The 25,604-nt window shown below is 48.3% G+C and overlaps 1 protein-coding gene across 1 annotated transcript in view; it reads right to left on the minus strand.

Moving 5' to 3' along the window:
• The window catches only part of ST13 (ST13 Hsp70 interacting protein), a 271,413-nt gene that overhangs the window by 233,500 nt on the left and 12,309 nt on the right, over positions 1-25,604 (minus strand). The window contains exons 2-3 of the mRNA XM_063940373.1: positions 23,002-23,059; positions 6,229-6,295 (exon numbers count right to left, since the gene is read on the minus strand). Of these exons, the coding sequence (XP_063796443.1) occupies positions 6,229-6,295; positions 23,002-23,059 (125 nt within the window). The remainder of the gene's footprint in view (positions 1-6,228; positions 6,296-23,001; positions 23,060-25,604) is intronic.

The following is a 25,604-nucleotide window of genomic DNA, read 5'->3' on the forward strand; positions in this document are numbered from 1 at the left end:
AATGGGCCTTGACAGATTTAGGTTGTGGCAAGCCTGCCACAGAATGTGCAAGTTGAATTGTGCTACAAATCCAACGAGCAATCGTCTGCTTAGAAGCAGGAGCACCCATCTTGTTGGGTGCATACAATATAAGCAGTGAGTCAGACTTTCTGACTCCCGCCGTTCTTGAAATATATATTTTCAATGCCCGGACCACGTCCAACAACTTGGAATCCTCCAACTCGTTAGTAGCCGCAGGCACCACAATAGGCTGGTTCAGGTGAAACGCTGACACCACCTTAGGCAGAAAATGAGGACGCGTCCGCAGTTCTGCCCTGTCCGTATGGAAAATCAGATATGGGCTCTTATATTATAAAGCCGCCAATTCTGATACTCTCCTGGCTGAAGCCAGGGCCAGTAGCATGGTTACTTTCCATGTGAGATACTTCAGCTCCACCGATTTGAGCGGCTCAAACCAATGGGATTTGAGAAAATCCAAGACTACATTAAGATCCCACGGTGCCACTGGGGGCACAACCGGGGGCTGTATATGTAGTACTCCTTTTACAAAAGTCTGGACTTCAGGAACTGAAGCCAATTCTTTTTGGAAGAAAATCGACAGGGCCGAAATTTGAACCTTAATGGACCCCAATTTGAGGCCCATAGACAATCCTGTTTGCAGGAAATGTAGGAATCGACCCAGTTGAAATTCCTCCGTGGGGGCCTTCCTGGCCTCACACCACGCAACATATTTCCTCCAAATGCGGTGATAATGTTGTGCAGTCACCTCCTTCCTGGCCTTTACCAGTGTAGGAATGACCTCTTCCGGAATGCCTTTTTCCTTTAGAATTCGGCGTTCAACCGCCATGCCGTCAAACGCAGCCGCGGTAAGTCTTGGAATAGACACGGTCCCTGCTGAAGCAGGTCCCGTCTTAGAGGTAGAGGCCACGGATCCTCCGTGAGCATCTCTTGAAGTTCCGGGTACCAAGTTCTTCTTGGCCAATCCGGAGCCACTAGTATCGTTCTTACTCCCTTTTGCCGTATAATTCTCAGTACTTTTGGTATGAGAGGCAGAGGAGGGAACACATACACTGACTGGAACACCCACGGTGTTACCAGAGCGTCCACAGCTATTGCCTGAGGATCTCTTGACCTGGCGCAATACCTGTCCAGTTTTCTGTTGAGGCGGGACGCCATCATATCCACCATTGGTTTTTCCCAACGGTTCACAATCATGTGGAAGACTTCTGGATGAAGTCCCCACTCTCCCGGGTGTAAATCGTGTCTGCTGAGGAAGTCTGCTTCCCAGTTGTCCACTCCCGGAATGAATACTGCTGACAGTGCTATCACATGATCTTCCGCCCAGCGAAGAATCCTTGCAGCTTCTGCCATTGCTGTCCTGCTTCTTGTGCCGCCCTGTCTGTTTACGTGGGCGACTGCCGTGATGTTGTCCGACTGGATCAACACCGGCTGACCCTGAAGCAGGGGTTTTGCCAGACTTAGAGCATTGTAAATCGCTCTTAGCTCCAGTATATTTATGTGAAGAGACATCTCCAGGCTTGACCATACTCCCTGGAAGTTTCTTCCTTGTGTGACCGCTCCCCAGCCTCTCAGACTGGCATCCGTGGTCACCAGGACCCAGTCCTGTATGCCGAATCTGCGGCCCTCTAACAGATGAGCACTCTGCAACCACCACAGAAGAGACACCCTTGTCCGTGGCGATAAGGTTATCCGCTGATGCATCTGCAGATGCGATCCGGACCATTTGTCCAGCAGATCCCACTGAAAAGTTCGTGCGTGGAATCTGCCGAATGGAATCGCTTCGTAAGAAGCCACCATCTTTCCCAGGACTCTTGTGCATTGATGCACAGACACTGTCCCTGGTTTTAGGAGGTTCCTGACAAGTTCGGATAACTCCCTGGCTTTCTCCTCCGGAAGAAACACCTTTTTCTGAACCGTGTCCAGAATCATTCCCAGGAATAGCAGACGTGTCGTCGGGGTCAACTGAGATTTTGGAAAATTCAGAATCCACCCGTGTTGTTGCAGCACTAGTTGGGTTAGTGCTACTCCGTCTTCCAGCTGTTCTCTGGATCTTGCCCTTATCAGGAGATCGTCCAAGTAAGGGATAATTAATACGCCTCTTCTTCGTAGAAGGATCATCATTTCGGCCATTACCTTGGTAAAGACTCGAGGTGCCGTGGACAATCCAAACGGCAGCGTCTGAAACTGATAATGAGTTTTGCACCACGAACCTGAGGTACCCTTGATGTGAAGGGCAAATTGGGACATGCAGGTAAGCGTCCTTTATGTCCAGGGACACCATAAAGTCCCCTTCTTCCAGATTCGCTATCACTGCTCTGAGTGACTCCATCTTGAACTTGAATTTTTGTATGTACAGGTTCAAAGATTTGAGATTTAGAATAGGTCTTACCGAGCCGTCCGGCTTTGGTACCACAAATAGCGTGGAGTAATACCCCTTTCCCTGTTGTAGGAGGGGTACCTTGACTATCACCTGCTGAGCAAACAGCTTGTGAATGGCTTCCAATACCGTCGCCCTGTCTGAGGGAGACGTTGGCAAAGCAGACTTTAGGAACCGGCGAGGGGGAGACTTCTCGAATTCCAACCTGTAACCCTGAGATACTACCTGCAGAATCCAGGGGTCCACCTGTGAGCAAGCCCACTGTGCGCTGAAATTCTTGAGTCGACCCCCCACCGTTCCTGAGTCCGCTTGTAAGGCCCCAGCGTCATGCTGAGGGCTTTGCAGAACCCTGGGAGGGCTTCTGTTCCTGGGCAGGGGCTGCTTGCTGCCCTCTCTTACCCCTTCCTCTGCCCCGAGGCAGATATGACTGTCCTTTTGTCCGCTTGTTCTTATAGGAACGAAAGGACTGCGGCTGAAAAGACGGTGTCTTTTTCTGTTGGGAGGGGGTCTGAGGTAAAAAAGTGGATTTTCCGGCAGTTGCCGTAGCCACCAGATCCGATAGACCGACGCCAAATAATTCCTCCCCTTTATACGGCAATACTTCCATATGTCGTTTGGAATCCGCATCACCTGACCACTGTCGCGTCCATAAACTCCTTCTGGCAGATATGGACATCGCATTTACTCTCGATGCCAGAGTGCAAATATCTCTCTGCGCATCTCGCATATAAAGGAAAGCATCCTTTAATTGCTCTATAGTCAATAAAATACTGTCCCTATCCAGGGTATCAATATTTTCAGTCAGGGAATCCAACCAGACGACCCCAGCACTGCACATCCAGGCTGAGGCGATGGCTGGTCGCAGTATAACACCAGTATGTGTGTATATACTTTTTAAGGTAGTTTCCAGCCTCCTATCTGCTGGATCCTTGAGGGCGGCCGTATCAGGAGACGGTAACGCCACTTGTTTTGATAAGCGTGTGAGCGCCTTATCCACCCTAGGGGGTGTTTCCCAGCGCGCCCTAACCTCTGGCGGGAAAGGGTATAATGCTAATAACTTCTTTGAAATTAGCATTTTTCTATCTGGGTTAACCCACGCTTCATCACATACATCATTTAATTCCTCTGATTCAGGAAAAACTACAGGTAGTTTTTTCACCCCCCACATAATACCCCTTTTTGTGGTACTTGTAGTATCAGAGATATGCAAAGCCTCCTTCATTGCCGTGATCATATAACGTGTGGCCCTACTTGAAAATACGTTTGTTTCATCACCGTCGACACTAGATTCAGTGTCTGTGTCTGGGTCTGTGTCGACCGACTGATTTTTGTAATGTGCTGACATTATCACGTAATTCCATAAACAAAGCCATCCATTCCGGTGTCGACTCCCTGGGGGGTGACATCACCATTATCGGCAATTGCTCTGCCTCCACGCCAACATCGTCCTCATACATGTCGACACACACGTACCGACACACAGCAGACACACAGGGAATGCTCTTATCGAAGACAGGACCCCACTAGCCCTTTGGGGAGACAGAGGGAGAGTTTGCCAGCACACACCCAAGCGCTATAATATATATGGGAACAACCCTATATAAGTGTTGTTCCTTATAGCCGCTTAAATATATAAAAATATCGCCAAAATATGCCCCCCCTCTCTGTTTTACCCTGTTTCTGTAGTGCAGTGCAGGGGAGAGTCCTGGGAGCCTTCCTCACAGCGGAGCTGAGCAGGAAAATGGCGCTGTGTGCTGAGGAGAATAAGCCCCGCCCCCTATTCCGGCGGGCTTTTCTCCCGGAGTTTTAGACATTTGGCATGGGTTAAATACATACATATAGCCTCAATGGCTATATGTGATGTATTCTTTTGCCATAAAAGGTATTATATATTGCTGCCCAGGGCGCCCCCAGCAGCGCCCTGCACCCTCCGTGACCGTCTGGTGTGAAGTGTGTGACAACAATGGCGCACAGCTGCAGTGCTGTGCGCTACCTTCATGAAGACTGAAGAGCCTTCTGCCGCCTGTTTCCGGACCTTCAATCTTCAGCATCTGTAAGGGGGGTCGGCGGCGCGGCTCCGGGACGAACCCTAGGGTGAGACCTGTGTTCCGACTCCCTCTGGAGCTAATGGTGTCCAGTAGCCTAAGAATCCAATCCATCCTGCACGCAGGTGAGTTGAAATTCTCTCCCCTAAGTCCCTCGATGCAGTGAGCCTGTTGCCAGCAGGACTCACTGAAAATAAAAAACCTAAAAAACTTTTTCTAAGCAGCTCTTTAGGAGAGCCACCTAGATTGCACCCTGCTCGGACGGGCACAAAAACCTAACTGAGGCTTGGAGGAGGGTCATAGGGGGAGCAGCCAGTACACACCACCTGATCCTAAAGCTTTATTTTTGTGCCCTGTCTCCTGCGGAGCCGCTATTCCCCATGGTCCTGACGGAGTCCCCAGCATCCACTTAGGACGTTAGAGAAAAACAGACTTTGGCATGACTGCAGGGAGAAACCAGGTCTTGAGGAGCTTTGCTCGGACGTGCATGCTCCTAAACCAGTGGTTCCCAAACTGTGTGCCGTGGCTCCCTGGGGTGCCCCGGACACTTGCAGGAGTGCCTTGGATTGGTGGTCCAGGACCAATTCAAATTATTTATGGTCAATATAATAGGCAAAACTAGTGCTAGTAGCTGTCAGTCATAACATATGGGGACAAACAGAAGCAAATCTTGCCCCTCACCACACAATTGAGCCCAAGGATGACATATAAACACAATCTACTTAATTTAATATTTCTTTCTAAATTTCTCAATAAGAAATTTCTGGCCTAGGCGTGCCGTGAAAAAAATTCTGATACTCTAGGGCGCCGTGACTCAAAAAAGTTTGGAAACCAGTGTCCTAAACATACAGTCTCTCAAATCGATTACTCATTGAGAATGATCCATCTCTTCCCACTTCACAGACATTAAGGGAAATGAACTACTGCTATAGCACATCAACTCCGTAAAATGCATCAAGGCTTCTCCAGCAACTGTTGGCAGTGTGGACTAAATGCTACACATCTTCTCTTATTGTTTTGGCAGAAAGAGCGCATATGCTTCTGAATTTCTTGGTGAAGAAATTTTAGTAGGATCAATTCTCTGGTGGCTTACTATAATAAAACCTTGTACGATCATCTAATGCTGGGCATACACAGGCAAATAAAATCCCTTTTAAACAGACAGGCATTTTATTTGCCACTGCAGATATCCAGGACATACGCTGAGAGCTCTCTCACAGTGTATGACACCTGATATCGGCACTCTGCCACCGAGGAGGAGACATTTGCCCGTCCTTCTCATGTAAAGAAATAGGGGAAATTTATTATTTTTTTTTATAACAGTTTCTTATATAGCGCAGCATATTCCGTTGCGCTTTACAATTAGAACAACAGTAGTAGAACAAAACTGGGTAAAAACAAACAGATATAGAGGTAGGAAGGCCCTGCTCGCAAGCTTACAATCTATAGGGAAAGAGGCATAGATACACAAGGATTGATGCTACCTATTGCATAATGGTCCACCAGATTGAAATGTCTGTCAGTTGGTCGTGGCAGAGCATGCACTGCACGATGCGGACAACCGGACACTTAAAAAAATATTGCGTTGGACGGACATGCTGTACGATCCAGCATGCCTGACTGATCGATATTTTCTGATTGGTCAGCCGCATACATGCAACAATTATCTGTCCGTACTGCTGTTATCAGGCGTAACGGACAGATAATCGTAGTGTGTATGCCCAGCATAAACCATGAAGAAACAGCTTTGATCCCTGCGCATTGGAGGTTTCAGTTAGGTCTTACCCAAGTCACTTTCTTCACTCTCTGGTGTTGGAGGAGTTGTGGCAGTTTCTTCTTTCACAGGGTCATCCTATAAATTAAAAAAAAAATAATAATAAAAAAAAAAAAATGGTGTTAAGCTTAAAGTTAGAAAATGAACCAAACATTTCTTTTAAAGTAAATGCAATGCATGCTGGGCAGTAAATTTTTTTTTTTTTTAACAGATATTAAAAAGGAAATAAAATTACAAAAGGTAAGCTTAAAACAAAAGTAGTGCAGAATGCTAAAAAAAAATAAAAAAAAAATATGTGAAACAGAAAGCACAAGTGTCTGCAGCAGGAATAAAATAAGCCTACATAAAGATGAAAAAAGGTTGTGTGCTTCTACAAATATCTGTACATAAGTGCAGATGTGTCCTTATACATCAGTTGCAGCAGTCGTGCCAAACAACCCCTCTAGGCACTCCAGGCCCAGCGAGATCCTAAAATTAAATTTGAAGAAAATGATCTACCAGGTAAGAACATAAATTTCCTTATCTTCTTCAGCCATAGGGAAGATAGGGATAACAATGGGACATCCCAAAGCTATCCCCCTAAAGGAGGGGGACTCTCCTGAGTTGCGCCAAGAACCAGTCGCCCAAAGGCAAAATATGTGGAAGCAAAGGAATAGAACCTGATTAATGTATGGTCAGAGGATCACATGGCTGCTTTACAATGTTGCTCCAGAGAGACGCCACTTTGTGCTGCCCAAGAAGTCCCCACTGACCTTGTGGAATGAGCCGTCACCACTGCAGGGACAGGAGGGCCAGCTGCAGAATAAGCTTGGCGGATAGACAAACTGAGTCATCTGGCCAAAGTCTGCTTAGTAGCCGGCCAGCCCCATTTGTGAAAGTCATAAAGTACAAAGAGAATCCGTTTGTCCACCTAAATCCAGAGGGCCCGCATGACATCCAAGGCTGCCTCCCCCAGCAAAGAATACAGTAACTGGAAAGAAGGGACCACAATCTGGTTTATGTGAAAGCTAACTGCCTTAGGGAGGTAGCCTAATCATGTTCTAAGAACAGTGGAAAAATAAGAAATGGTGAGCAACAAGACAAGGCGCTCAAACCAAACACTCTACGGGCTGATGCTATGGCAAGGAGGAATACGGTTTTTCACATAAACCAGCGGATGCCTACCGTGACCAAAGGCTCATAGAGGACGACTGGAGGGTTTGAAGAACCAAAGATAAGTTCCACTGACCAACAGGCGGAGCAAACGGAGTTTGCACATGAAGGACACCCTGCAAAAGAGTCTGTACATCAGGCGACATAATGTGTAATAGGACAGAACCTGTACTACTAACAAGGAAAGACGGATGCCCAAATCCAGACCCGCCTGCAAGAAAGACAGGACTCACGAGAGTTGTAAGGATCTGTGGTAGAAGCCTCTAGTCCAGGGGTGGTCCGGCCCACCAGCTTGTGTCAGTGAGACACCCTGCCGCTCAGTCCGGCGGCAGCGTGTCTCAGCTGTCAGAACAGGGAGACAGGGAGGAGAGCGAGGCTGTCGAGTGGGAGCGGCGGCGTGTAGTACTGCAAACCAGCCGCCGGTCCGCGAGCCAATCAGAGCTCGCGGACCGGCAGCCAATCAGGAGCCGCGGCTGCCGGTCCGCGAGCTCCGATTGGCTCTCGAACCGGCGGCTGGTTTGAAGTACTACACGCCGCCGCTCCCACCCGACAGCCGCGCTCTCCTCCGTGTCCCACGGTAAGCAGCACGAAGGGGAGAGGGGAGGGCATCTGTATACATGGCACTGTGGGGGCATCTGTATACCTGGCACTGTGGGGGGCATTTGTATACCTGGCACTGTGGGGGGCATTTGTATACCTGGCACTGTGGGGTGCATTTGTATACCTGGCACTGTGGGGGGCATATGTATATCTGGCACTGTGGGGGGCATATGTATACCTGGCACTGTGGGGGGCATTTGTATACCTGGCACTGTGGGGGGCATTTGTATACCTGGCACTGTGGGGACATCTGTATACCTGGCACTGTGAGGGGCATTTGTATACCTGGCACTGTGGGGGCATTTGTATACCTGGCACTGTGGGGGCATTTGTATACCTGGCACCGCACTATTGGGGGCATATGTGCATCACGTCCCATTTTAACTGGCCACACCCATTTTTTGGGCGCGCGCACACAGTACCTCTAAGGGGCAGACCTACTGGGGGGGCAGGGTAATTTTTTAAGTTGAGAATTTTTGTATGGCCCCCGAAGGATTTTATAAATATCCAAATGGCCCTCGGTAGAAAAAAAGGTTCCCCACCCCTGCTCTAGTTAGACACCAGCTAAAATTAGGTTCCCCAAATTCCATGCTAAATCCAGGCAGAAGTTGGCTTCCGGGGATTAAGCATGGTATAAATGACAAGCTCTCAGGATGGATGTCTCAAGAGGCACCCCATCAAAGCAAGACCGGACAGATCCAGATGGAAGCATGGCTCCTGAGATACAAGATCCGGCCATAGCAAATTATGCAGCAGAGCGCTGATGGAGAGACCTAGAAGATCTGCGTATGAAGTATGTAGCGGCCAATCTGCAAGGAATCTGTGAGAATTGAGGGAAGTTGTACATGAGGGGGAAAGTCAACTGAACAGTTAGCGCTTCCACCAGCAGAGCTTCGGGATTCCTGGTGCACAACCAGTACCTCGGCAGCTTGTGCTGAGACGTCATCATGTCTATGTCCAGCAAGCGCCAGCGGAGAACCAGAAGCTGGAAGACATCCGGGTGCAGGGCCCACTTCCCGAGTCAATGTCCTAGCAGATTAAGAAGTCTGCCTCCAATTTTGATCCCTGGGAATGTGGACTGTAGACTAACCAGGAAAATGACCCTCTGTACGTTGAAGAAGACAGCTCTCCTCCTTCATGGCGCCGCAACTGTTCCCCTGATAGTTCATGTAGGAAATGGATGTTGCGTTGATGGACAGCACATGGACAGTCGATGCTGGAGGAGTACAGAGCTAGGCATAGAGCATGTAGATGGCTCGGAGCTCCAGAACATTGATAGCCAGCTCTCCTGAACCATCCACCAACCTGGAAATGTCTGATGACAAGTCACCAACGAAGACTTGTGTCGGTGATGAGCAGGACCCGGTCCTTGGCTACGTGGGATTGGTGGAGCTACCACAAGAGAGAGTGATAGACCTCTTAAAAGAGAACGATATGCGACCTAAGCTTCATATGGGACTTGTTCCAGTGGGTCAGAATCTCCATTTGCAGAGGACACGAGTAAAACTTGGCATGTACCAACATGTCGAATGTGGAGACTAGAGAGCCCATGATCAGCATGCAAGAGTGTATGAACACTCGATGGTGACCTAAAAATTAGCACATTTTGGTCTGTAAGGAACAAAGCCTGTCCAAGGAAAGGGACCATTGCTAGGCTCTGGAAACCAGTAATACTCCAAAATGTGGCATCTTCCGAGATGGGTGGATTTTCGCCAGTTGATGATCCACTCGAGAGACTGAAGGAGGTCCACCATGAGACGGATGTAATCCCCGAGGACATCCGGAGACCGGGCCAGGAGAAGTAGGTCGCCCAGATGAGGCAGGATTCGAGTTCTTATGTGTCGAAGATGTGCTGCTATGACTTTTATTGAAAACATGAGGAGCCGTAGTGGTCCAAATGGCAATGCCTAAATCCAACAGCACTGACTCACTGCCTTCTCAAGTAAACGTAAAATAAAAAAATAAAAAACTATGAAGATGCTGCTTAATCACTTGATTTTTACCCCCCCCCCCCCCAAAAAAAAAAAAAAAAAACGCTCAGAAATTATGTTTTTTCTAAATGACGTAATGTTTAAAATTTATTTTTAATAAGATTTTAAAAAATATTTTTCTAGGGGGGTGTTTTGCACCTCCCTCCATTATAAAATAAATTCCCACCTCCCCATTGGCAATAGACCCCCAAATGGTCCACTATTTTGAACCACCCTCCTGCTACACTGTGGCCAATGTTTTTATATTTATTATTAGTTTAACCCTACATGCTGAGAGCAGTGGAGCATGTGTCAGGGGGGTGCAGCTGATCTCTGCACATGCAGTGATCAGTCAAATAGTGCTTCCCTGGCGCATGCACCAGCCACATGGCATTCTGGGGCGCAATTCTGGTAGTGATGTTGGCGGTCTGAGACTGCCGCTTCACTTCTGGGGTTCCAAGTAGCCAGGGCAGATCTGTTCTGCACTTGAACAGATCTCCTAATCTACAAGCCGGGGAACACAGCGGGGCAGTGCGTTGCATGTCATGCGACCTGGCCAGGTAACGTACTCCTGGCTCCAGTCACATCAAAATGCCACATAGCCAGGCAAGGGGTCAATGTGATAATCTTTTTAAAATCTACAAATTTATGGACATTTTTGTAAAAAATAAAATAGGGGATTTTAAATACCTACCGGTAAATACTTTTCTCGTAGTCCATAAGGGATATTGGGAACAGAATTAGTACGATGGGGTATGGACGGGTCCAAAGGAGCCAGTGCACTTTAAAATTTCTTCAACTGGGTGTGCTGACTCCTCCCCTCCATGCCCCCTCCCACAGGCAGTTATAGGTAAAACAGTGCCCGAAGGAGAAGTAAACATGATAAGAAGAAGTGTGGTGAGATCTACACACCAGAACACCATAACATAACCTGGCCAGCAATGCAATGGTTGGCAACAGAAAAACAGCAACAGCTGAACAGGAAACGCATAACAACCTGCAGAAGTCACCGCACAGAGACGGGCGCCCAATATCCCTTATGGACCTCGAGAAAAGGATTTACCGGTAGGTATTTAAAATCCTATTTTCTCTAGCATCCATAAGGGATACTGGGGACATAATTAGTACGAAGGGGATGTTCCAAAGCTACCAGAACAAGCGGGAACATGAGGAGACTGCTGTAGCACCGCCTGCCCAAACTGGGTATCCTCTTTGGCCAGGGTATCAAATTTGTAGAATTTCATAAAATTGTTCTTCCCTGACCAGGTAGCCGCTCTACATAGTTGCAAGGCCGAGACTCCATGGGCAGCCGCCCAGGAAGAGCCCACTGACCTTGTAGAGTGGGCCTTCAGAGACTGAAGAAACGTGTAAGGCTGCCGACACATAGGACTGTTGGATAGTAAGCCTAATCCAACGAGCAATGGTCTGCTTTGAAGCAAGACAACCCTTTTTCTGCGCATCATAAAGCACGAACAAGGAATCCGTCTTTCTGACCCGAGCTGTGCGCCTGACATAGATCTTCAAAGCACGCACAACTTTCAAAGGCTCCAGAGGAGCCGAAGCGCCAGAACAGGACGTAACCACAATAGGTTGATTCAGGTGAAATGCGGAGACAACCTTCGGCAGGAACTACTGTCTAGTCTGGAGCTCCGCTCTGTCCTCGTAAAAGACCAAGTATGGGCTTTTACACGATAGGGCCCCCAATTCTGAGACGCGTCTAGCAGAAGCCAGGGCCAATAACATCACTGTCTTCCATGTGAGGTACTTGTCTTCTACCGTCATCAGAGGCTCAAACCAGGAAGACTGTATAAATTTCAACACTACATCCAAAGCCCAGGGTGCCGTAGGCGGCACAAAGGGAGGTTGTATGTGGAGTAACCCCTTGTAAGATGGCCTGCACTTCTGGCAATACAGCCAATTTCTTCTGAAATAAAATTGAGAGCACTGAAATCTGGACCTGGACCTTAACGGAACCCAGATGTAAGCCTTTATCCATGCCACCCTGCAGGAAACGTCCCAAGTGAAACTCCGCAGGCGGATACGTGCACTCCTCGCACCAAGAGACATATCTCCTCCAGATATGATGATAGTGTTTTGACGTCACAGGTTTTCTGGCTTGCACCATAGTGGCAATGACCTTTTTGGAAAGCCCGTTGTGAGCGAGGATGTTCTGCTCAACTTCCATGCCGTCAAACGAAGCTGCCGTAAGTCCAGATAGATAAACGGTCCTTGCTGAAGATCCTTTCTTAGCGGCAGAGGCCAAGGGTCTTCTACAGATATGTTCAGAAAAGTTGTGTACCACGCCCTTCGGGGCCAATCCAACGCAATCAGGATTGCTTGTACTCTGCGATGTCTGATCCATTGGAGCACCCTTGGGATCAATGGAATCGGAGGAAATAGACCAGCTGGTAAGGCCAAGGCGACGTCAGTGCGTCCACCGCACTCGCGTGAGCGTCTTTGGTTCACGAGCAGTAGCAGCAAAGCTTCTTGCTGAGGTGAGATGCCATGTCGATCTGCGTGAATCCCCACCTGTCAACAATCTGTTGAAACACCTGAGGATGCAATCCCCACTCCACTGGGAGGTCGTGGCGACTCAGGATGTCCGCTTCCCAGTTGTCCACTGCTGTAATTGCAGACAGCACTCTTGCATTTCTTTCCACCCAGAGAAGTATTTTTGACACTTCTCGCACGCAGGCCCTGCTTTTTGTCCCTCCCTGTCGGTTGATGTATGCCACAGGCGTGGCGTTGTCCGACTGAACCTGGATCGCCTGATCCCTGAGTAGAGGGGAGGCCTGAATCAGGGCATTGTAGATAGCCAGAAGTTCTAGAATGTTGATCGGAAGAATAGCCTCTTGGGAAGACCACCTGCCCTAGAACTGCACCCCCTTGGTGACAGCTCCCCATCCTCTCAGGCTCGCATCCGGCGTGGGGAGGATCCAATCCTGAATCCCGAAATGTCGACCTTCCAGCAGGTTGGAAGACTGTAACCACCACAGGAGTGAAATCCTGGCATGGGGCGACAGCCGAATCATTCGGTGCTTCTGAAGATGTGAACCAGACCACTTGTTCAGGACGTCCAATTGGAAAGGTCTGGCATGTAACCTGCCGAACAGTATTGCCTCGTACAAGGCCACCATTTTTCCCAACAATTTTATGCAAAGATGAATGGAAACTCGAGAAGGTCGGAGAACCATGCAAACCATCTCTTGAAGTGTTCTCACCTAATCCTCTGGGAGGAACACTCTCTGAGCTACAGTATCCAGGATCATATCCAGAAATAGGAGCCTTTGAGATGGTTCCAGTGGAGACTTCTATAAAATTGAGGATCCACTCGTGGTGAGACAGAAGTTGGATTGTGCAATCTATATGGAGCAGTAGAAGCTCCCTGGAACTTGCTTTTATCAGGAGATTGTCCAGGTAAGGGACAATGTTGACCTCCTGGACTCTGAGCTGGAACATCATTTCCGCCATCACCTTCGTGAACACCCTCGGAGCTGTAGACAGGCCGAAGGGCAACGCCTGAACCCGGTAGTGATCATTCAATAGGGCAAACCGCAGATAGGCCTGATGAGGAGGCCAAATTGGGATATGTAGGTAGGCATCTTTGATATCCAGGGACACAAGGAATTCCTGAAGTTCCAGGCCCGCGATCACCGCTCTCAAAGATTCCATCTTGAATTTGAAAACCTTCAGGTAAAGATTCAAGGACTTCAGATTGCAAATGGGTCTCACAGACCCGTCTGGTTTTGGCACCACAGACAGACTGGAGTAGTAACCTTGTCCTTGCTGTAGCAGGGGTACTGGAACAATGACCTGGGATTGGACCAACTTGTCGATGGCCAGTAGTAGCGTAACACGCATATTTTCCAAAACTGCCAAGACTGATTTGAAAAGTCATTGGGGAGGAGCACCGTCGAACTCCAGCTTGTAACCCTGAAAGATAAGGTCCCTTACCCATGCATCTTGACATGAACCGTCCCAGATGTGGCTGAAGTGACGTAACCTAGCACCCACCACGAGACGGGGTCGGTGGGCACAGTTATGTCGAAGTCTTAGTGGAAGCTGAACTGGTGCTCTGTTCCTGAGCCGGCAACAGCTTGTTTCTTTGGCTTACCTCTGGAGCCTCTAGCTGCATTGGAGGCACCCCTTGCCCTAGATCGAAATCTGGAGGACCGAAATGACTGAGTAGATGGTCCCGGGAAGGTACGCCTAGCAGGCAGAGCCCCCGAAGGGAGAAACGTGGATTTCCCAGCAGTAGCCTTTGAGATCCATGCGTCCAATTCCCCTCCGAAGAGCCATTCACTTGTGAAGGGAAGAGATTCCACATTAAGTTTGGAATCAGCGTCTGCAATACATTGACGCAACCATATGGCTATGCGTGCAGACACAGCCATAGCAGTGGTTCTAGCATTTATATTGCCAATCTCCTTAAGGGAGTCACAGAGGACTCTTGGCATGTTCTGAATGTGTTTTAGGAAAGTTACAATAGTAACCAAGGACATATCACCCGAAAGACCCTCTAGAATCTGAGTAGCCCATGTATGCATGTATGTATGGCATGTGTCATCCAGCAACCAGCAATGATCCGGCCTTTGAGCTACACCTGCAGCAGTGTAGACAGATTTTAGTGTGGACTCTATTTTCCTATCCCCCAGGTCCTTTACAGTAAAAGAGCCTGGAGCAGGGAGCACGGCCTTTTTAGAAAGGCAAGAGACAGACGTCTACTGCTGGAGATTCTTCCCAGAATTTCACCCTTCAGGGGCAAATGGGAAGGTATTTAAAAACAGTTTGGATACCTGACATTTTTTATCTGGATTTTTCCAGGCGAATTCAAATAAATCATCCAATTCATTGGAATCAGGAAAAGAGACTGTCAGTTTGTCTTGTGGGAGGAAAAACGACTGCTGATTAGTAGCGTGCTCCAGGGGGAGCTTTGACACATCCTGTATAGCCAATATGCGGGGTTCTATCCTCTGTGTAGGGGTGGAATCCCCACTAATGTGGTCCCCATCATCCTCATCCACCTGTACATCATCATCAGAATCTGATAGGATTGCAGGGAACACACGCTTTTGTGCACCTGTAGTAGACAGCGTGAGATAGGGAAGCATCAGCCTTGGCAGTTAGGCTATCCACTGCTTGTTGCAGGTCTTGTGTTTTATTGGCATTGGCAGTGAGCTGAGATGACATATTCAGCATCATAGTTTTTATAGCCCCCAGCCAGGAAGGCTCTGGACTCTCTCCCATGTTATCAGCATTTTGTGATGACTGACTACACTGCTCACATGAAAAGGAGCCCGATGAACTAGGGGAGAATCTGGCATTACATATATTGCATGACTTATGTTTCACCATAATGAAATACAGAAACAATACACATACAACACAGACTGAATACAATATAAGCCTGCCCTATTGCATTTGAGAGGAGACACAGAAGAGAGGACACCAGCGCACCCAACACTGTACAGCCCCAGTGGGACTGTCAGCGTTTTATGTAGTACTATAAAACAGTGACACTGCAGTACAGATAGTTCCCAAGGAATGTAAACTGTGCACTAATAGCGGCTCTCCCCCTCTACCAGTGTTCCTGTGACCGTTTTGAGGAGCTGTATGAGGCTGCTGCTTAGGCAGAGGAAGGCGCCAAAATGCAGCTGAGCCTGCTCTGATGTAGCTCCGCCCCCCATTATGGCGCCGGCGCTACTAATAAGAATTTACTCACCGGTAATTCTATTTCTCGTAGTCCGTAGTGGATGCTGGGAACTCCGTAAGGACCATGGGGAATAGACGGGCTCCGCAGGAGACTGGGCACTCTAAGAATTAGGACTACTGGTGTGCACTGGCTCCTCCCTCTATGCCCCTCCTCCAGACCTCAGTTAGGGAAACTGTGCCCGGAAGAGCTGACACTACAAGGAAAGGATTTGGAATCCCGGGTAAGACTCATACCAGCCACACCAATCACACCGTACAACTCGTGATAACTATACCCAGTTAACAGTATGAATAACAATTGAGCCTCGCTGAACAGATGGCTCATAACAATAACCCTTTAGTTAAGCAATAACTATATACAAGTATTGCAGACAATCCGCACTTGGGACGGGCGCCCAGCATCCACTACGGACTACGAGAAATAGAATTACCGGTGAGTAAATTCTTATTTTCTCTGACGTCCTAGTGGATGCTGGGAACTCCGTAAAGACCATGGGGATTATACCAAAGCTCCCAAACGGGCGGGAGAGTGTGGATGACTCTGCAGCACCGAATGAGCAAACTCAAGGTCCTCCTCGGCCAGGGTATCAAACTTGTAGAATTTTGCAAACGTGTTTGATCCCGACCAGGTCGCAGCTCGGCAAAGTTGTAAAGCAGAGACCCCTCGGGCAGCCGCCCAAGAAGAGCCCACCTTCCTCGTGGAATGGGCTTTTACTGATTTAGGATGCGGCAGTCCAGCCGCAGAATGTGCAAGTTGAATCGTGGAGCAGATCCAGCGAGCAATAGTCTGCTTAGAAGCAGGAGCACCCAGCTTGTTGGGTGCATGCAGGATAAACATCGAGTCAGTCTTTCTGACTCTAGCCGTCCTGGAAACATAGATTTTCAGGGCCCGGACTACGTCCAGCAACTTGGAAGCCTCCAAGTCCTTAGTAGCTGCAGGCACCACAATAGGTTGGTTCAAATGAAACGCTGATACCACCTTAGGGAGAAATTGGGGACGAGTCCTCAATTCTGCTCTGTCCATATGGAAGATCAGATAGGGGCTTTTACAGGACAAAGCCGCTAATTCTGACACCCGCCTAGCCGAAGCCAAGGCCAAAAGCATGACCACTTTCCACGTGAGATATTTTAATTCCACGGTCTGAAGTGGCTCAAACCAATGTGATTTTAGGAAATCCAACACAACGTTGAGATCCCAAGGTGCCACTGGGGGCACAAAAGGGGGCTGAATATGCAGCACTCCTTTAACAAACGTCTGAACTTCAGGCAGTGAAGCCAGTTCTTTTTGAAAGAAAATAGACAGGGCCGAAATCTGGACTTTAATGGATCCCAATTTTAGGCCCATAGTCACTCCTGACTGTAGGAAATCGACCCAGCTGAAATTCTTCTGTTGGGGCCTTCATAGCCTCACACCAAGCAACATATTTTCGCCATATGCGGTGATAATGTTTTGCTGTCACATCCTTCCTAGCTTTTATCAGCGTAGGAATGACTTCAACCGGAATGCCCTTTTCCATCAGGATCCGGCGTTCAACCGCCATGCCGTCAAACGCAGCCGCGGTAAGTCTTGGAACAGACAGGGCCCCTGCTGTAGCAGGTCCTGTCTGAGAGGCAGAGGCCAAGGGTCCTCTGAGATCATTTCTTGCAGTTCCGGGTACCAAGTCCTTCTTGGCCAATCCGGAACGATGAGTATAGTTCCTACTCCTCTCTTTCTTATTATCCTCAGCACCTTTGGTATGAGAGGAAGAGGAGGGAACACATAAACCGACTGGTACACCCACGGTGTCACTAGAGCGTCCACAGCTATCGCCTGAGGGTCCCTTGACCTGGCGCAATATCTTTTTAGCTTTTTGTTGAGGCGGGACGCCATCATGTCCACCTGTGGCCTTTCCCAACGATTTACAATCAGCTGGAAGACTTCTGGATGAAGTCCCCACTCTCCCGGGTGGAGGTCGTGCCTGCTGAGGAAGTCTGCTTCCCAGTTGTCTACTCCCGGAATGAACACTGCTGACCGTGCTATCACGTGATTTTCCGCCCATCGGAGAATCCTTGTGGCTTCTGCCATCGCCATCCTGCTTCTTGTGCCGCCCTGTCGGTTTACATGGGCGACCGCCGTGATGTTGTCTGACTGAATCAGCACCGGCTGGTTTTGAAGCAGGGGTCTTGCCTGACTTAGGGCATTGTAAATGGCCCTTAGTTCCAGAATATTTATGTGTAGGGAAGCCTCCTGACTCGACCATTGTCCCTGGAAGTTTCTTCCCTGAGTGACTGCCCCCCAACCTCGGAGGCTTGCATCCGTGATCACCAGGACCCAGTCCTGTATGCTGAATCTGCGGCCCTCGAGAAGATGAGCACTCTGCAGCCACCACAGCAGAGACACCCTGGCCCTCGGGGACAGGGTGATCAGCCGATGCATCTGAAGATGCGATCCGGACCACTTGTCTAACAGATCCCACTGAAAGATCCTTGCATGGAACCTGCCGAATGGAATTGCCTCGTAAGAAGCTACCATCTTTCCCAGGACTCGCGTGCAGTGATGCACCGACACCTGTTTTGGTTTCAGGAGGTCTCTGACCAGAGATGACAACTCCTTGGTCTTCTCCTCCGGGAGAAACACCTTCTTCTGTTCTGTGTCCAGAATCATACCCAGGAACAGCAGACGCGTCGTAGGAACCAGCTGCGACTTTGGGATATTCAGAATCCAGCCGTGCTGTTGTAGCACCTCCTGAGATAGTGCTACTCCGACCAACAACTGCTCCCTGGACCTCGCCTTTATAAGGAGATCGTCCAAGTACGGGATAATTATAACTCCCTTCTTTCGAAGGAGTATCATCATTTCGGCCATTACTTTGGTAAATACCCTCGGTGCCGTGGACAGACCAAACGGCAACGTCTGGAATTGGTAATGGCAGTCCTGTACCACAAAACGGAGGTACACCTGGTGAGGTGGGTAAATGGGGACATGTAGGTAAGCATCCTTGATGTGCAGTGATACCATGTAATCCCCCTCTTACAGGCTTGCAATAACCACCCTGAGCGATTCCATTTTGAACTTGAACTTCCTTATATAAGTGTTCAAGGATTTCAAATTTAGAATGGGTCTCACCGAACCGTCTGGTTTCGGTACCACAAACATTGTGGAATAGTAACCCCGTCCCTGTTGAAGGAGGGGAACTTTTATTATCACCTGCTGGAGGTACAGCTTGTGAATTGCCGCCAGCACTACCTCCCTGTCCTGGGGAGTAGCTGGCAAGGCTGATTTGAGGTAACGGCGAGGGGGAGACGTCTCGAATTCCAGCTTGTATCCCTGAGATACCACTTGTAGAACCCAGGGATCCACCTGTGAGCGAACCCACCGGTCGCTGAAGTTCCGGAGATGGGCCCCCACCGCACCTGGCTCCACCAGTGGAGCCCCAGCGTCATGCGGTGGATTTAGTGGAAGCAGGGGAGGATTTTTGTTCGTGGGAACTGGCTGTAAGGTGCAGCTTTTTCCCTCTACCCCTGCCTCTGGGCAGAAAGGACGCGCCTTTAACCCGCTTGCCTTTCTGGGCCCGAAAGGGCTGTACCTGCTAATACGGTGCTTTCTTAGGCTGTGAGGGAACTTGAGGTAAAAATGTCGACTTCCCAGCTATTGTTGTGGAAACGAGGTCCGAGAGACCATCCCCAAACAATTCCTCACCCTTGTAAGGCAAAACCTCCATGTGCCTTTTAGAATCCGCATCACCTGTCCACTGCCGAGTCCATAATACTCTCCTGGCAGAAATGGACATTGCATTAATTCTAGATGCCAGCCGGTAGATATCCCTCTGTGCATCTCTCATAGATAAGACTACGTCTTTAATATGCTCTATAGTTAGCAATATAGTGTCCCTGTCAAGGGAATCAATGTTATCAGACAGGGAATCAGACCACGCTGCTGCAGCACTGCACATCCATGCTGAAGCAATAGCAGGTCTCAGTATAGTACCTGAGTGTGTATATACAGACTTCAGGATAGCCTCCTGCTTTCTATCCGCAGGCTCCTTTAAGGCGGCCGTATCCCGAGACGGCAGTGCCACCTTTTTTGACAAGCGTGTGAGCGCTTTTTCCACCCTCGGGGATGTCTCCCAACGTAACCTGTCCTCTGGCAGGAAAGGGTATGCCATCAGTAACTTTTTTAATCGGGGGAAGCCCACGCTTCTTCACACACTTCATTCAACTCATCTGATGGGGGAAAAACCACTGGTTGCTTTTTCTCCCCAAACATAATACCCTTTTTAGTGGTACCTGGGTTAATGTCAGAAATGTGCAACACATTTTTTATTGCCGTAATCATGCAACGGATGCCCCTTGTGGATTGTGTATATGTCTCATCCTCGTCGACACTGGAGTCAGACTCCGTATCGACATCTGTGTCTGCCATCTGAGGTAGCGGGCGTTTTTGAGCCCCTGATGGCCTTTGAGACGCCTGGGCAGGCACTGGCTGAGAAGCCGGCTGTCCCACAGCTGTTATGTCATCGAACCTTTTATGTAAGGAGTTGACACTGTCGTGTAAAACCTTCCACATATCCATCCACTCTGGTGTCGACCCCGCAGGGGGTGACATCACATTTATCGGCACCTGCTCCGCCTCCACATAAGCCTCCTCATCAAACATGTCGACACAGCCGTACCGACACACCGCACACACACAGGGAATGCTCTGACTGAGGACAGGACCCCACAAAGTCCTTTGGGGAGACAGAGAGAGAGTATGCCAGCACACACCACAGCGCTATATAAACAGGGATTTACACTATTACATAAAGTGATTTTCCCTATAGCAGCTATACAATACAGTTTTGCGCCTAAATTTAGTGCCCCCCCTCTCTTTTTTTACCCTTTGAGCCTGGAAACTGCAGGGGAGAGCCTGGGGAGCTGTCTTCCAGCGGAGCTGTGAAGAGGAAATGGCGCCAGTGTGCTGAGGGAGATAGCCCCGCCCCTTTTTCGACGGGCTTCTCCCGCTCTTATATTAATATTATGGCAGGGGATTTTTGCACATATATAGTTTATTAGACTATATTATGTGCTTTTTTGCCAAAGTAAGGTACTCTAATTGCAGCCCAGGGCGCCCCCCCCCAGCACCCATCAGTGACCGGAGTATGTGGTGTGCACAGGGAGCAATGGCGCACAGCTGCAGTGCTGTGCGCTACCTTAATGAAGACCGGAGTCTTCAGCCGCCGATTTCCAGGACGTTCTTCTGGCTCTGCAAGGGGGACGGCGGCGCGGCTCCGGGACCGGACGACCGAGGCTGGGCCTGTGTTCGATCCCTCTGGAGCTAATGGTGTCCAGTAGCCTAGAAGCCCAAGCTAGCTGCAAGCAGGTAGGTTCGCTTCTCTCCCCTAAGTCCCTCGTAGCAGTGAGTCTGTTGCCAGCATATCTCACTGAAAATAAAAAACCTAATAAATACTTTCTTTACTAGAAGCTCAGGAGAGCCCCTAGTGTGCAACCAGCTCGAGCCGGGCACAGATTCTAACTGAGGTCTGGAGGAGGGGCATAGAGGGAGGAGCCAGTGCACACCAGTAGTCCTAATTCTTTCTTAGAGTGCCCAGTCTCCTGCGGAGCCCGTCTATTCCCCATGGTCCTTACAGAGTTCACAGCATCCACTAGGAAGTCAGAGAAAAGATTTTTATACTGGCTATGTCTCCACAGGCTGTGTAGCCACACATAAATGCTTGGTACAAAACACCTCCCGCCAGTCTCACGCAGGGGCACCCGCGGGTAACCCCCAGGAGGTACCCGTATGCCTCAATCACGTATCTGCCACACAATGAACCGGGCCCGGTTTGTACTCACCACGACGATCACCTTCAGGCTCTGTTAGGGGTGTGCGGAAAGCTGCGACGGCTAAGGCGCAGTGCCAAGCTGAACAAAACCCTTCAGGAGCCAGCACACCCAGTTGAAGAAATTTAAAGTGCACTGGCTCCTTTGGACCCGTCTATACCCCATCGTACTAATTATGTCCCCAATATCCGTTATGGATGCTAGAGAAGCAAAACTTTATTGTGTTATGTGGGTGTGGCAGGCGGAATGGAATGACTGGTCGCATCAGATGTGATCATGTCAGGGAAAGCTCAGCCTGGTGTAGTCGCATCTGATGCAACCATGCCAGGCAAGTGGTTAAAAGCAGCCCCTGTTAAAACAGTACCATGAGGAGCCAAACTAAAACTGTCAGGGTGCGGGGTAAAGGGGAGAAGGAGCCAGTGTTATCCCTGTGTTACCTATGTCTGAAGAAAAATAATAATTTATTATAATTATATATACACACACACACACACACACACACACAAGTTAGCAGGTGTGTCTAGAGAGCTAGGGGTGTATGCAATGATGTGAAACTCTACCTTCTCAAATATTGTACTTAATTCAATTATATGCGGGGGGAGCACAGAAACACTGTAAACAGAAGCCAAACTCACCTCCCTAGCAGCCTGATCTCCCTGATTGGAGTATAGCCACACTTACTCCCCCAGACTCACAGGGATAACAAACCTTCAATTTCATCCAGACCACAAAGGCCGGAATTCAATTAGCCCCGTTAATTTTTCTCCCAATGGTCATTATAAAGCTATTTAATTAAAGCCCATTTTTTGTTTTCGGGAGAAATATGTCCAGTTATTGAGCAATAACACATGGGATCCAGGCAAAGTATCCGGACCCATGTATTCTTGCGGCTCAGAGGGTCACTTATTGGGGATTAGTGCCGGGTATCGGGGTAATAAAATAGCTCCCAGCTAATCAATCAGCTGCGGTAAATTATTGCAGCTAATTAAATACCAGCCTAACCCTTTAGTTCAGGCATGTCCAAACTGTGGCCCTCCAGCTGTTGTGAAACTACATATCCCAGCATGCCCTGACACAGTTTTGCTGTCAGAGAATGCTAAAGCTGTATCAGGGCATGCTGGGATGTGTAGTTTCTCAACAGCTGGAGGGCTGCAGTTTGGACATGACTGCTTTATTTAAATATTGTGTGAGATCTTCAGGTTTTAATCAAGTGGACAAAATACTTAATTTTTTTACTAAACTGTAGTGAAAAATATGGTGATTACATTTCTTATGATGTATAAGATGTTATTATATTTGTTTCATAGCAACAATATTTGTTTCTGGGTTTAAATGTTAAAAACAGGAGCCCTATAATGTATGTACATTAACCTAAAAGTAAAAAAAAAAAACACATCTGTAATGCCAAGTAGGTAGTACTGATTTTTCATCTTAAAGTAGAATCTAGGTCTTCAATGACTTTAGTGTGCTGGTACTGTGACACAAATATTTATTCCAGATCACAGTGAAAAAGCCATTAGTTCGGAACATGAGGTTCAGCTATATTACCTGTTTTGTTTCTGTATAAGACTCTTTGGAAGGTGGGGAGGGGACAGATGCTCCCAAGCTGCAAGAATAAACAAGATGTAGGGAATTAAAAAATAAAATAAAAAAATAAGTTGGACACTAAATGATAGATATATATATATATATATATATATACATACACACACACATACACACACACACATACATACATATATATACACACACACACACACACACACATATAGCATACGTGCACACAGGGGGGGGGGGGCGTTTCCGAATATCTGGAAACTCCTTCTGCCCGCCGATTAATTGGCGTAGCTGACCGCCACTTTTTTTTTTTTTATACGGAGATGCACCTCTATCACGGCAGCCTTATATTTCCACCGAGAGGCTGAATGTAGAGGAAGCTGCGGCGTACAGCTCCTCTCAAACAGCCGCAGCTTCATATGGGGGTGACCGAGCTGGCTGGCTGAGACGCGGACTTTGGCAGCAAGTTGTGCGAGTCTGTCTCGCATGTCGGCGGAAGGGGGGGGGGGTGCCGGGGTTCAGGGCGGTAAGATGGGGCCAGGTGTTCTGACAGCTGCAGTATCTGCATGGGGGAGCGGAGAGTTAAGGAGGGTGACTGAATTTACATTATATACACACAAACATATTTGCATCGGGGTGAGTCCAAATGTGTGCAAAAAAATTATATATATATATATATATATATATATATATATATATATATATCACACACACACACACACACATACACAAACATACATGCAAACACACACATATTATATATATATATATATATATATATATATATATATATATATATATATATATATATTTATTTATTTAGGATTTCAATTACATACCGGTAAATCCTCTTCTCGTAGTCAGTAGAAGATATTGGGGTTCCATTTAGTACCATGGGGTATAGACGGGTCCACTAGGAGCCATGGGCACTTTAAGAATTTGATAGTGTGGGATGGCTCCTCCCTCTATGCCCCTCCTACCAGACTCAGTCTAGGAAACTGTGCCCAAGGAGACGGACATACTTTGAGAGTAGGATATAAAAGGATAGTGGCGAGATTCCGAACCAGCACACACAAACTAGAGGAAAGCCAAGCTAATCAAACTTTAAACTAGGAACAGCAACCGCTGAACCAACAAATACTTAACCAAGTAACAGTGCAGGAAGAAACGAAGCAGTGGGTGGGCGCCCAGTATCCTCTACGGCCTACGAGAAGAGGATTTACCGGTAGATAATTAAAATCCTATTTTCTCTTACGTCCTAAAGGATACTGGGGTCCACATTAGTACCACGGGGATGTACCAAAGCTACCAAACCGGGTGGGAGAGTGCCGAGGTTCCTGCAGAACTGATTGACCTAACTGAAGGTCCTCAGAGTATTGAACTTGTAGAACTTAGCAAACGTGTTCGAACCAGACCAAATAGCCGCTCGGCAGAGCTGTAAAGCCGAGACACCCCGGGCAGCCGCCCAGGAAGAACTCACCGACCTAGTAGAGTGGGCCTGTACAGATTTTGGAACTGGCAAACCTGCCGTAGAATAAACATGCTGGATAGTGAGCCTGATCCAGCGTGCAATTGTCTGCTCTGAGGCAGGACACCCAATTTTTTTGGGATCATATAGAACGAACAGAGTCAGATTCCTGTGACGAGCTGTCCTCTTTACGTATATCTTCAAAGCCCTCACAACATCCAAAGACTTTGAAGTAACGGAAGTGTCTGTGATAACCGGAACCACAATAGACTGGTGGATGTGAAACGCTGAAACCACTTTCAGAAGCAACTGCTGACGAGTTCTGAGTTCAGCTCTGTCCTCATGGAAAATTAAATAGGGGCTCTTGCGAGACAAAGCCCCCAGCTCCGACACACGTCTTGCTGAAGCCAAGGCCAACAGTGCAACGGTCTTCCACGTAAGAGATTTTACGTCCACCTCCCTGGAATGGTTCAAACCAGTCCGATTGGAGGAACTGCAGCAACAAATTGAGAACCCAAGGTGCCATGGGTGGCACAAAGGGAAGTTGGATGCGTAAAACACCTTTCAAAAACATCTGAACCTCAGGGAGAGAAGCCAATTGTTTCTGAAAGAAAATGGACAAGGCCAAAATCTGGACTTTTATGGAGCCCAGACGTAGGCTCACATCCATACCTGCCTGCAGAAAAAGCAGGAAACGTCCCAGGTGAGATTGCACCAGCAGAATAAGTTCTGATCTCACACCAAGAGACGTATTTCTTCCAAATACAGAGGTAATGTTTAGGTGTTACCCCCTTCCTGGCTTGGATCATAGTCGGGATAACTTTGTTAGGGATCTCTCTCTTCTGGCTAGAATCAGCCGTTCAACTTCCATGTTGTAAAATGTAGCCGCGGTAACTCCTGATAGACGAACAGGCCCTGTTGCAGAAAATCCTTGAAAAGAGGTAGAGGCCACGGATCTTCGAGGAGCATCTCCAGAAGGTCCTCGTACCAGGCCCTTCTTAGCCAGTCCGGAGCAATGAGTATTGCTTGACCCTTTTCCCTTTTTATTATTTTGAGAATTCTTGGTATCAGAGGAAGTGGAGGAAACACGTACACCATCTGATAAACCCATGGAATCGTCAGAGCG

Source organism: Pseudophryne corroboree, chromosome 9, assembly GCF_028390025.1.
Source record: "Pseudophryne corroboree isolate aPseCor3 chromosome 9, aPseCor3.hap2, whole genome shotgun sequence".
Taxonomy (NCBI): Eukaryota; Metazoa; Chordata; class Amphibia; order Anura; family Myobatrachidae; genus Pseudophryne; species Pseudophryne corroboree.